Source organism: Mastomys coucha, unplaced genomic scaffold (genome assembly GCF_008632895.1).
Source record: "Mastomys coucha isolate ucsf_1 unplaced genomic scaffold, UCSF_Mcou_1 pScaffold20, whole genome shotgun sequence".
In the NCBI taxonomy this organism is placed as follows: domain Eukaryota; kingdom Metazoa; phylum Chordata; class Mammalia; order Rodentia; family Muridae; genus Mastomys; species Mastomys coucha.
The window spans coordinates 2,315,968-2,329,322 of NW_022196903.1; the positions used below are offsets into that span (position 1 = coordinate 2,315,968).

Sequence of the window (13,355 nt, forward strand, 5' to 3'; positions counted from 1 at the left end):
GAGAGAGAGAGAGATAGATGGCTCAGCAGGTGTGAGCACTTGCCACCAAGCATGTTGACCTGAGTTTGAGCCCTAGATTCCACTTTGTGGAAGGAGAGAACCAACTCCTACAAGTTTTCCTCTGACCTCTACATCCATGCTGTGGCATGTGCCCACTCCACCTCTGCAGTCCCACTCACCTAAATAAATACATGTAAAAAGTTAATCTTGTAAGGAAGACAAAGCAGACAATGTGTGGGATACACACTTAGTACAGAGGAAGTGAGCATTTGGGGATACTGTTTTGGTACAATGGATATTGCCCATGCTGACACATAATTTGGCCTCTATTATATCTCTTGAAGGCACATTATTTAAAATTAGAATAAATCTCAGACCCCAAGCCAGAGCTGTCCCTTCCACACAGGATGCCTCTGGCAGAAAGTTTGGTCTGCCAAAAGACTAGGCAGATCATTTTCACTGCTCTGCGAAGTCTTCACTAGCTCCTGCCATTTCCATGGATACTGTCTTCCTTCAGTACGTTTTTGTAGACAGAAATGGCTTTTGTGAGCTCTGAATTTCTAGGCCTCTAAATATCTCCTACTCCCAGGAGTGTTGTGAAGGAAGAGGCCACTACATGGAATGTAGTTGAAAGAAATTAACCTAAGAAATATATTCACCTATGAGTCTATGACCATAAAATAATGCCTGCCAAAGTCAGATATTAATCACATTTTTACTATGTACTATATCTCAGGCACTCACCCATGTATGAACACCTTATGGTAAACAGAACAATTATATTGCTCTCAGTAAAACCTAGAGTTCAGTTGAGGCTAAGCTCATCTCTAAAATACCATACTACTCCATGTAGTAAATCTAAGGTGGGTTTTACTTTCTTTAGGTTTTTCCTAACCTGTATTTCAACAGAGGCTATACCACATCTATTTTCATTCATCTTTCCCTCCCCCCCCCATGTCCTTCTTTTTTAACTGTATAAAAAGTGAAAATGTTTGGAGATCCTTGTCGTTTTTTTTTTTTTTCTCAGCTCTGTCTTTGCTTGTTGTGCACATTGACATTGGAATATGCTTCTGTTGTTTAAATGTCATAATTGGAAAAGAGCGTGCATTTTAGTATCATCACAGAGACAGAATTGCCTTTTAAGAATGGGATGTGCTGTGAAAAGGCTGAAATCTTTTAAGAATCTCTTAAGCTCTATTTAGATGCCAAATGACAGTTCTCTCCCTAATGACAGATAGACTGCGCAAATGGAAGTGCACTTTAAGGCCAAGATGAATAGGAACAGAAGTGTTGGACCCAGAGCTATGTATAGATACACACTGGTCTTATAATAAAATTGGAGGATACTGTCTGAGGCAAGCCAAAACTTCCTGCATTATTCTGTCTCGGCACATAGAAATTAATTCTACTCATTGAGGCAATATACCCACTAGGATGCCCAACACCAATGAAGAATAAAGGATGTCTAATAATTAATAGGATAGTCGGCTTCATAGGCTTCAAGAGAGCTTCACGTGTGGGCTCATAAAGGCTGCTTGTGAAGTAGATACTAGTGTTCTCCTGATGCAGAGTTGGGCAAATGTCCTTAGTTACAATCCCATTTAGAATACCTTTCCTCATGTTCCTTTTATAAATATTTTAGCTAATTATTTCAGAGTTCCACACAATGCAATTTTATCATCTTTGACCCTCCTCTAAGACCCATGCTACCTTTTTAAACTTATTAACTCATGTTTGCTTCCTGTATAATTTTTGGGTGTGTGGCCATCCACTGAAGCATGGTCTACACACCAGTACCATACTCTTAAAGAAAACTGACTGTCCATCTCCTGATAGCTATCAGCTGCTGATGGCCCCTCAGCTAGAGGTGACACGTCATGCCCTCTTCTGACCAATGCTGTAGTTTACTTTGCCAGCCCTTACCCACATTTTGTGATTGTTGTCATAAGCACTATGAACTCATGCTTGAAACTTCTCTGTTAGATCTAGAAACAGTTTCATTTTAGCCATTCATTACTTCTGTTTCGTTATAATCTCTCCACCCTGTCTTTTTCAATCATCTATTGGCCTTGGAAAAATGAGTGTGATCAGTGGAAATCTTCCCCAGAAAACTTAAAATAAATCTCTCCCATGATTTAGCTATATCATTCTTGGACATATGTCTCAAAGACTCTATATTCTACTACAGAGATATTTCCACACTCATGTTCACTGTCACCCTATCCATACTATTTTGGAACTCAAAACATCCTAGGTGTGTATCAGCTGATGAACAGCGGGTAATGAAAATTAACTACTTTTTCACAGTCAAAAGTTATTCAGCTGTTAAGAAAAAAAATCATGACATTATCAGGTAAATAGAAGGAACTGGAGGCAATCATTCTGAATGAGGTAACTCAGACCCAGAAAATACCAGTGGTTGGATGCTTAGGGTCTTTGCATACATGCGTTCCATTCGAGATACACATAAAGGTCAAGAAATGACTTAGGGAACGTGGGGCAGTTTTAAAGGAGAGGAGACAGGATGCAGTGGTATAATGGGGTAATAATGAAACATGAATGGTTACATGGAGTGAGGAATCAGAGGGCAGGATAGAGGAAGGCGTAGCAGGAGGAGGGATGAGAGAGAACAGACACCGAAGTCCCTTGATTTTTATAGCTACCATTTTAGTTTGTCATCATCCTATAAAAACCTCAATAGGCATAAAATCTCACATGAGTCTCATTCAGATTGTGTTCTAGATAATTCACAAAAGAAACTCTTAAGCAGAGTTTGTTATCTGCACTATGGTTTCCTACTAAGTATTTTGAGTTAATGTGTTAATGGCCCCTGTGGAAATCTGAATCTAGTTTTTTGTTTGTTTGTTTGTTTGTTTAAAGACCCAGGGCAATAATGTATTGGGCAATAATGTATTGCCCTGTATTCTACCATATATGAGCTTTTATCACCAACATAAATAATAAAACTTATAGCCACCAATTTCTATAAATAGTCTTATTTTTTACTTTCCAGTTAGATTCCAGAAATTTATATTTCTGTAATATGCATATTACTAAGAGGTACCGAACAGGAACCAGTGTCCCAGCAGGAGCATAGAGGCCAAAACAGACAAGATTTACTTTTATAATAACCCCATTCAGAAATAGTTCGCCTTGATGGTTCCTTCCAAATCCCGGAAAGTTTCCCGATCTACTTCTCCTTATTGCATTTTATTTGTTTTGTGTGAGTGCGTTTTGTGTGGCACACAAGTCGGTTCATTTCCCACTGTAAGGGCTCTAAGAACTCAAACTTGGGGAGTCAGGCTTGGACGCAGGTGCCATTACGTGCATCTTACTAGCCTGGAAAACTTTCATATGTACCATGTGATAGAGGAGAAAATACCTCAACCAAAAGAGAGAGCCCCTGTCAGTTACTAACTGAGCAGTTAGGGTGGTTTTCATCCTCCACACATAATTATATCTATGGAGTGCTCTGCCTGGTCTCTGCTCCAGGTGTTTTCCACTTCATCAAAGAAAATCTTGCCCCTGGTTACATCACTAACTTTCCTTGCTGATATCAAATCTTTTAGGCAGATATGCAGCAGAAAAAAGAGCCTGTTCAAGATGACTCTGATCTGGATCGCAAACGACGGGAGACGGAAGCTTTGCTTCAGAGCATTGGCATATCACCGGAGCCCCCTCTAGGTACTTCCCAAAGCTTGCATTACTATTCCTCTTGTGTAGATATACCATGTCCAGCATTACTGTGCTCTTAAGTGTTAGATTTATTGTTGTTTTCTATGCTTAAGAAAATCTGGGGCTTACTGCCCTAGTTGCATGTACATTTTAGAACTGAGAGGGCTGGAAGGAGATGGGAATGACGCTTACAGTCATCAGCAGTTGCTAATGTTATACTGGCTGATTATATGCTAATAATTTTCCCTTGTGTAATTAGCAGATTCGTTTATATTGTTAAGTGAGTATGTAGAAGATATCTTGGGATTTTTGGTGAATCCCAACCTATCTTTGCCTATATAGATAGTGTTAATCTGGTTACAAATACTGTGAACACTAGAGACAGAATTATTCCATGATGAAAATAGTGTTCAGTGGGAAATTTGTTTAAATTCATTTGGCTCGTGTGAACCTTGATTTTATTGTTAGTTGACCTTTCCACCGCAACATTTCCTCCTCCAACTCATTCATTTCTAGTTGATTGTCTATGAAGTCTTTTGTCATGGAGATCTGGGTTTAGATTAATTTTTATTTTATTTGTTAAAGGTAGTTTGCATGAGCTTATTCTGCCACTATCTTGTGTATCTTCATGGGTTGTTTTATTTTTCTCTTATTTATTTATCTTCCATACATCTAAAAATAATCTGAAGGTGTCTGTAAAACTACATAATATCCAATACATTAAAAATAAAACCATTTAAATTCTGCATAGGAATAAATACTATATCAAGGCCATTTAAAATGTTTCATCTTTTAATTCCATTCTTGGATTCCATATTAAAATAAAATTCCTTTTATTCTCATAAATACTTAAATTAAGAAAAAATTAGCTCTGTGAAGTAATCAATATAAATAAGAAAAAGAATATATCCAACATAAAATTAAGATTGGTAAATATGATTTAGTGCATAAACATAAAACTAAAATCCTACTAAAAAGCATAACAGTGTATCTCAATTGCATGTAAAAAGCATGTGTCTATTGCTATAATGAGCCCTTATAAAATTAGATTTTGTTTAACTTCTTATTATGCAAGGTGTAATCTATAGGGGATTTGGCTGGTGGATCTTCTTTGAGAAGTTAGCAAACCTCTTTGTACTTAGCTGACATGTGATGTAAATTAGACATCTATCGATCAATTATATTTTGGCTTCAAAATAGTCTGAAATGTTGTAGTTGCTATGTCAACACTGGTTAAATCCAGTAGAGGTATATCCAATCACCCCTTATCCTGCATAAAGCTGGTGATTAAATTTAAAAAAAAAAAAAACAAAATACTTGAGTATCCCCAGTCTGTAACTACCTTCTCAGCTATTAATCCTTTCCAAAAGGGCCCATTTTTCATCTCTCTCTCCAGCTTTCCCTCTGCCTTAGCATGCAGATTCAATTAATCAGATAATGAATTGAAGAACCACAAGGAAATGCCCAGTTCCTTGGCAGTTCTGTCATTGTGGTACAGAACTTGAGGGGAGAGACAATAAAAACCTGTTAAACCTTTGACTAAATAAATAAAAGGAAATTGCACATGATTGAAAGCAAATGGGATTCTATGTTCATGCACTGAAGCTTCTTTTTGCACATGGCTTCCTTGGCGTGTGTGATGAGTCCCCTGAATTGCCTGGCCTGGAGCCATTGGTTGCAGCAAGGGGCTGATGGACATTTGGCTTAGATGTGGAGGTTGCAGAAAGAAAGCACATTTCTGTTTTCTTTGTATTATTTTGTTTTATTTTCCCTTTATTATCCTTGCTCAAATTGTCAGCTGACCTGGATCTTTGAGCATCTTTCTTTCTCCCACCCTCCTGGTGGTAGTTCACTTCTGTTCTTGTGTCAGTATCTATGAGGGCTGCCAGGGACAAAGGAAAACAAAGCCCCAAGTGAAGTAGAAAGTAGGGTGGGATGAAACCATTCATTAAATGTAAAAATAAAGCAGGCTAGCATTTTCCTTTGTTTTGAAAGAGATTTTTAAATTACCAGGCTCAACATTTACCCTTCCCCTCTGTCACACAGTCTCAGCACAAAGTTGTTTATCCACCATGAACCCATACGTTTCTCTCCAAATTAGACACTCAACAGATCTCTCACCACTCTTGAGCATTTAAAATTATTTAGGCTCATCCAATTTCATAATGTTTAAAGTTTTATAGACACCTTGTCTTTTAAATAGGTCACATCTATACTAACAAAATAAAATGAAGAATTAGAATGAACTCGATAGTTCCTACCAAAGAAACGTAGGTTGAACTATCTGGATAGCTATTGTGGTTCTCCATTTTACTTTGTTAGGTGGACGTGGCCTTGGACTCCCTAAGTTAATTCTGTCTAAATTCATTTCAGACTCTCATTTTCCAAAATATGAAAAATTCACTTGACTCTCTTCCTTTTCTTTCCTTTTTTTTTTCTTTATCCCATCTCTATCTCTCCTGGCCATACAACCACTTTAATTTGGGCCCATTTGTTTTGATTTGTCTGACACTGCTCTTCCCCAGTGCAGCCGCTGCATTTTTTAACATGGGATACCTGTTATTTTCATTATTTAGTCCCAACCCCTATGTCTCCCTCTTCGAAATCAGTGAGCACTCCCAGTGAAGCTGGAAGCCAAGACTCGGGCGATCTGGGGCCATTAACAAGGTAAGAATTGTCCTTCTAAAAGGCCATGGTGGTATGTCAATGTCACAAGACAACACTGTTGAAATGCCTTCAGATGTGCATGTACCTGTTATATCCTCTCCCATGCTTAATTCATGCTGAATTGCAATATTTAGTGACAGAATGGTTCTTGTGACCACTGGAAATAATAATACCATCCTTCTTTGAGTTGGCTCCTAAAGACCATGCATCTTCATTAATCAATATCCCCATTAGCTTAGGCCTAAGAGAAACAGAGAAGAACCAAAGTTCCAATGAACATATTCTCAGCTTTTCATTGTTCAATTTGACTTAGTTTCTAACCCTACTCTTCATTTCTCAAGCTTCTAGATTATTTACGAGAACTGACAAATTGGAAAAATCATTCGTCAAAGCTGTGTTTCTGTTGTGAATTTTAGCAGGTGTTCACTGCCGTTACTGAGGGAGTCAGCGACCAACCTTGTATTACACTCCATGTGTTCAGAGCTTTCTGAGATAGGATGTGGGTATGCTCTAATTGGAGCACTTGGAGGAATCTCTGAAATGGAAAGGGGTGGAGAGAAGAAAGACGCTATGATAGAATCATGTCTCTGTTGAGATTGGGTTCTACTTTGCTTGTGTTCTCTGGGATTCCCATATGCAGGTGCAACATGATGGTGATATGTGTGAGTGTGGAGCAGAGACTTGTAGAACCCTGTGAGTCAGCACTCCACTATTCAGATGGCAGCTGATCTTCCTCCAAGTTCAAGAAATTTGAGCTCTATAGCAACATGGACTCACTTTGTCGACATCTCCTAGTTTTTCACAGGAAGCTAGAAATTACTTTAAGTAAAAGCATGAGCGTGTGACCTATGGCTCGCAGGGTGTGACCTCTTTCTGGTTCTTAATAGGGAGATTATAAAATATTTGAATCAAGCTTCAAATAAAGGAAACAGGGCCCCCCTCTTCACTGCACTCAAGACAAGCTAGCCTTTGGTTGTCAATGAACCTTTCAACCTTTCCCCACCCATGGACATATCTAACTACCATACTAGAAGAGTTATACAAAACATTGCACTTTTATTTTTCCAAACAATCCATTTTCATATGCATTTTTTTCTTGAATTATACACTATTTCCATAGAGACTAAGGCAAATTGGTTGGGGAAACTGTGGCTAAGCAGAAAATGAAGGCACATTCTTAAATCCAAGTACTCAAAAAACTGAGGCAGGAGGATCATGAATTCAAAGCCAGCTCAACCCACCCCCCCACACACACCCCAGGACATACTCTGAAAACCATCCAGATCTGCCCTGAGTTATATATTTGTATTTTTCTTTCAGAAATGAAATAGTAAGATCAGAAGTCCTTCAGGAGTGCCTGACCAGTGTTGTGCTCAGACAAGAGCATCCTGTTTTGGCAGACCTCTGGAAGCAGTGGGCACTGCTTTCAGTTTTAGAAGAATGAAAGACTTGTATGGGGGCAAAAGCTGGTTATTTTAGCAAATTGCCCTTGTGATTTGGGGCAGCATATGTCTGTTGTCATCTGTTGCTTTGAATGCTTCAGAAGGTCTTTGAAGGGTGACAGTAATAACAACATAGTTGGATAAGATTTAACATTTACTTGAGAGCTGACATAAGGCGGTCACATTCCTTGGGGCTCCATGGCCTCTCCTTAAGACACTTGACTGTTTCTATACAAAGATGTGTCTGTGTCACTTTGCTCAGCTTTGGGGGCTGCAGTTGGCTGCATGAAATTTTATAACTGACTTCACAAGTTGATGAAGTCTCTTTGAAAATTTGCTAACCTGTGCTGTCCTGTGCTAAAAAGCTGACCCCTGCTGTCACCACTCTGGGGACAGTAGCAAGTGCTGCTCCTCACAAGACCCCTCTTTCCTTTCCCCTTCTTAAAGGTGTGTGTGTGTGTGTGTGTGTGTGTGTGTGTGTGTGCGTGCACGCGTGCACACATGTGTCTCATGTTTAAACCTAGTGAATTGATTTAAAGGAGAGAGGCAGTTCCTTTTCGCCAGAGTCAACTCTAGCAAGTTTCACTTCATTGTAGCCAAATTCTGAAGAGAGTAGGTAGCTAAGAGCCAGAGAGCAAACCCCTCCAAAAAGTCCACTTTCATGATTTCAATAGAATTCAAGAAAATTAGCAGTGGGGAAAAAAAAAAGAATCATTTCCAAAAACAAAACAAAACAAAACAATAACACAACAACAACAACAACAACAAGCATGAAGCCTTCCTGAGAAGAAGAATTAGGAATATTTAGGACACGTTTGCTTGTTTGGAATGTAAAGTTCTAGATAGATTTAGTAAAGTAGGCACATGTTGCAGTATGGGAGAATATCCTCCTCCAGATTTTAGAATTCCATTTTAAATGCGTTTCTTCTTATGTAGCAGTGACATTTTTGAAAGGTTCCTATCATCTTTAACACCTCACAGACCCACACTGGGAAGGTGCTGATGCTCCTGCATGCTGAAGTTTGCCTATTTGCTTAGAATACAAAATCTTTTTGAAAGATTCAGGAATCCAGCTAACACATCTGTTTGTAGCTCAAGGTACACATAAATTCTGCTATTCCCTTGCAAGGATTTAAAGCTCAAACTGAAAATGTCTTATGAGAGCCAGAAGAAAAATATCATACTTCATGTCCCTTAATAAATACTGAATTGTAAATAAAAAGTTTACCAAAGTCTCGTTTTACTCATTTTGAAAGCAATAAATAATTTAAATAAAAATACAAAATAATTCCTAATTATACTGGTATGAATTAAATATTGAATTTAAAACTTCAAGTGTTCTAATTTGTTTTACAATTTCTGGTTTTTGGTTTTATATCCCATATCTCATTCACAACTTCTATTCAGGATGGTTTCCTCCTTCTTTTGATGGATTTTTTTGATGGATTTTTATAATAATCAATTATTTCTAAGTTAATAGTATTGGGCAAATAACAGGCTCTTAGAATTAAAAATAAGTTATATTAATAAAGCATTTGAAAGGGTAATTTTACTTATAAACATAATTTTTTTATAAAAGACTTAATCTATACAACTAGAAAACCACACAGTGCAAAGAGGATGCTATATGTGTTTGGTATGATTGATTGATAATTGTTGATAAAAATGCAAGAGTAGCTAATGTATTAAAAAAATAAAGGGGGAAGCATAGGTATTATAGCATATAGAGAGGATGCTTGAAGAATCCAGACCCCCATTCATAAGTTTAACCTTAAGCAGTTTGCTCTATATGATAAAGAATATTAGTCTGAACCCTTTAAATTGTTCTCTGTGCACTGAAATTGAATAAAAGAACTGCAATTGAATAATAGATACTTCTCAGACTTCGAAGACTGACTTCTGTTTATTTGAATTTGTGTCTTCCTTGAGAAATAATAGTTCTTTGACAGTGAGAACTGAATTTGAAGTTGAATCCATAAGATAAGCATTTTGAGGATGATTTTGAATTGATGAGTTCATCACCTCATTTTTTTTTTGTATCAATGATATCACTGAGACATGGTGAACATTGGTCATTGTTTTCAAGTTTACACAGAACAAACACAGTTGAAGTTCTTGTTTTGTCCCAAGCTGATTTGCATGAGTTTTCATAAGCTAAGTCTGCACCTTATATTATCTCAAAGAACTAGTATAAATGCCTCAGAAGAATATACTGAAAATGAAGCAAATGAATGTTGGAAGTAGCATGACATAGTAACTGTGAATTTTAGATATTATTGTTGAAATGATATGCTGTTTTATATTTAGTCATTTTTCAAGTGGGAAGAGATTTTATTAAATTCTTCTCATGGAGAATGTATATGCCATTATCAAATTTGATAAGCGTGCTCATATCTTCATCCAAGTAATTGTGTAAACATTTTGAACACCAGGACAAAGCTAGATTTAAAGTCTTTATCACAAGAGTTGCCCAAGCCTTGCTCATTTACATTCAGCTTATGAAACAGAGATGAATCTATGTACATGTACCGTCAGCCCATATTGATTCCTTTCTTTTACATGGTTGGCTCATAAAGGGCTGCATATTTACTCTCTTTTCCTGTTTTGCTGTGGGAATCTTGACATTCTCAAAAAAATAAACCCAAAAAACAAAAAAAACAAAAAAACAAAAACAACAACAACAACAACAAAACGCAGAGAAACCAGCAACTGTGCTGCCCTGAAAACTGTGGAAGGTGTATTGATCTCATAATGTTCACTAGGACCTCAAGTCTGAATCACAGTAGAACTTTTTAAAATGATTCCACATATAACAGCCTCTCAAGGTAATTGCATAGTGTCTGGTCATTTATTGTAACAATGTCATAGTTTCCTGGCACATAAACAAAATACTCAACGTAGCCAGAAAAAACGATCTCCGATGTTTGCTTTTCATAAATGGCATGCAGAATGATAATAATAGTAATTGGCACTTTGGTTATTTTTTTTTTGGTTTGTTTGTTTGTCCATTGCCTATCTGTAGTCTTAACATCAAATTCTATTTTCAAAAAAAATAGAAATATTTCACCCCATCAATCATTTTTATTATAACTTTTCATTCATTTATCTCTGTATGTTTGTGTCTGGACATGTGTGTGTTCTTATTGGTAACTAACACTTGAGCACGTGCATGTGATTGTGAATGTGTGTGCAGAGGCCTTAGGTTTCCTCTTCAATGGCTTTCCATCTCACTGCTTGAGACAAGGTCTTTTTCTGAACCTGATCTCACCAATTCTGTAGGCTGGCTGGTCAATGAGATGCAGTGGTCCACCTGTCTCTGTGTCTCAACCCAACTACTGGTTGCAGATATGTGTAGCACATCTGGTTTTCAAGGATTGCTGGGAAACCGAACGCTGGACCTCAAGCTTATGTGTCAGGAACCTTTCTGACTGAGCCATCCCACCAGCTACCTGATGTTTATTTTTAGTAATCACTATTGAAATACTGTCTGTGCATGTGATATCATTATAAAGCATAGACAAGTCAAAATAAGAACATTAAACAGAATTACCCTACCACCAGCGATGAACACCATACTGAGTATTCTTTCATATAATATCTATGACATCATATGCATTTTATAAAAAATCAATAGCACCTGCATGCATTATTTTTATAGTCAACAATCTTTATTTTTCTATTTCAACTTTTATCTTTAATCTAATAACATAATCTTCTAATTTCCTTAATTGCCTCCAATATAAATATTCCAAAATACTTGGAATGGGTGCCTGTCCTCCCATTTATCAGTATCTGTTGTTTCAGAGAGTTCTAGCACTTTAACACCTGACAGAGTATCTCTGGGACTCTTATCCTTGTCCATAATCAGATTCCTCAGGATTCCCTGGAGCTACAGAACACTTAGGGACTTTTGACCACTTCAATGAAGTCATTGTCATCTGTCATAGCAAAATTAGAAGTCAAAAGGAAAGTATCAAAAGCTCCATAGGGATGAAAATGTTACAAAGTAACTAAAAAACTATCCAAAATTGAATAAAACCATCAAATTGTGTTTATTCAAGCACTCACACATTATCATTATTTGAGGAGAATTTCACAGGACACTGTCAGTTCATTGGATGTCAGAGAAACTAAAGACACTGGTTTGAAGCTAAAATTTAGTCTTATTGGGAGCATGAGAGAGCAATGGCTCATCTGAGATCTGTTCCTAGCACCCAGGACTCACAACTCACAACTACTTGTAATTCCAGTTGCAGGAGATCTAGTGCCTTATTCTGACCTCTGCGGGCAGCTGCAGTCACATGTACATGTACACATATAGATACACATACATAAACATATACACACCCAATTAAAACTAATAAAACATAAGTTGTTTTAAAGGTCACTCTCTCTGGCTAAGATTATGATATAAAATTTCTTTTCTCCCTATGTAGCATATTAATTGATAAATTAAAATGTTAACCTCCTATGGCTCTGTCTTCAGGCAGAATGTGCTGTGCCTCTGACATGGCACTGCTCAGAAACCAAGCATCTGTTTTGGCAGTGGACGCTGTGCCTCCTTCCAGAGAAACCACTTGCTTGGCAGTAGATTCTGTGTAAGATTGGAGAGAACATGTCCTTTGCTATGCTGGAAATTCTTCATTTCATTTTGAGTCCAGCTCAAAGGGGCACCCTAGTGGCTTTATGTGGCCTCCGTGGCACCTTGTATGAGGCTTGGGTGTTAGGACGAAGAGTCTGACATGGAGAATAAAGAAAGGAAACTTTCAGAGAGAATCTGATAGAAGCATATATTGCAATGTTCCAGTTTTGATTCTAAGAAAAATAATTTCTAAGAAAATAATAAGAAATAAGACAATCTTTATCTACATCATTGCCAGTCCCAAATAAGGAAATACTGAGAGGTAAAACATTAACTAGTTATCTAAATAGCAGCCTTACTTGACATCATTTTAATGAATGTGACAGGTTGATAGGATGGATTTTAAAATGCCCCTAATTATTTAGTGTTTTGCTTTTAGAAATGGCATTTAAAAAATTATGTATCTGAGTAAGACATTGACGGAAGATTTATGCTTGGGGCTATACTTGTGTTAGCCTAAATTCTTTTTCCTTGTCTCATTTGGAGCTAGTGGCAACTTGTGAGTCCGGAGTTCAGAACAATTCTGATACACAGGAGGACACTGGGTCCTACCCTTAACCTGGATCTCCATCTTGGCAAGAACAGGAAGTACATGGACCCTGGATTCCAGTTGCAGGGATTTCTTAAAATTGTTTAGGACCCAGAAGATGAGGACTTCTTTTGATCCTCAGGACAAAACAGTAACATAGCCAACACTTTAATGATAGGTTTTTCTTCTTCAGAGTGGTAATGGGTCTGAAATACCTCCCAAGGGCATATTCTGACATCAGGACATACATAATTGAATTATTTAACATATTGGGTCACACACAGACACACTCAGACACTAGGTAGAAAGATGGTTAGCTAAGAAGAGGAAAGAAATCATAAGGAGTGGGAGGGGAATAAGAGAGGGAATGGAGGTAAATCTAATCAAAATTCATTACACA

General features: G+C 37.4%; 1 protein-coding gene across 4 annotated transcripts in view; it reads left to right on the forward strand.

Annotated features, from left to right (window-relative positions):
* Positions 1-13,355, forward strand: part of Dync1i1 (dynein cytoplasmic 1 intermediate chain 1) — a 299,060-nt gene that overhangs the window by 42,793 nt on the left and 242,912 nt on the right. For all 4 annotated transcript variants that reach the window (XM_031381127.1, XM_031381128.1, XM_031381129.1 and 1 more), the window contains 2 exons: positions 3,570-3,684; positions 6,252-6,342. In XM_031381127.1, coding sequence (XP_031236987.1) covers positions 3,570-3,684; positions 6,252-6,342 — 206 coding nt within the window. The remainder of the gene's footprint in view (positions 1-3,569; positions 3,685-6,251; positions 6,343-13,355) is intronic.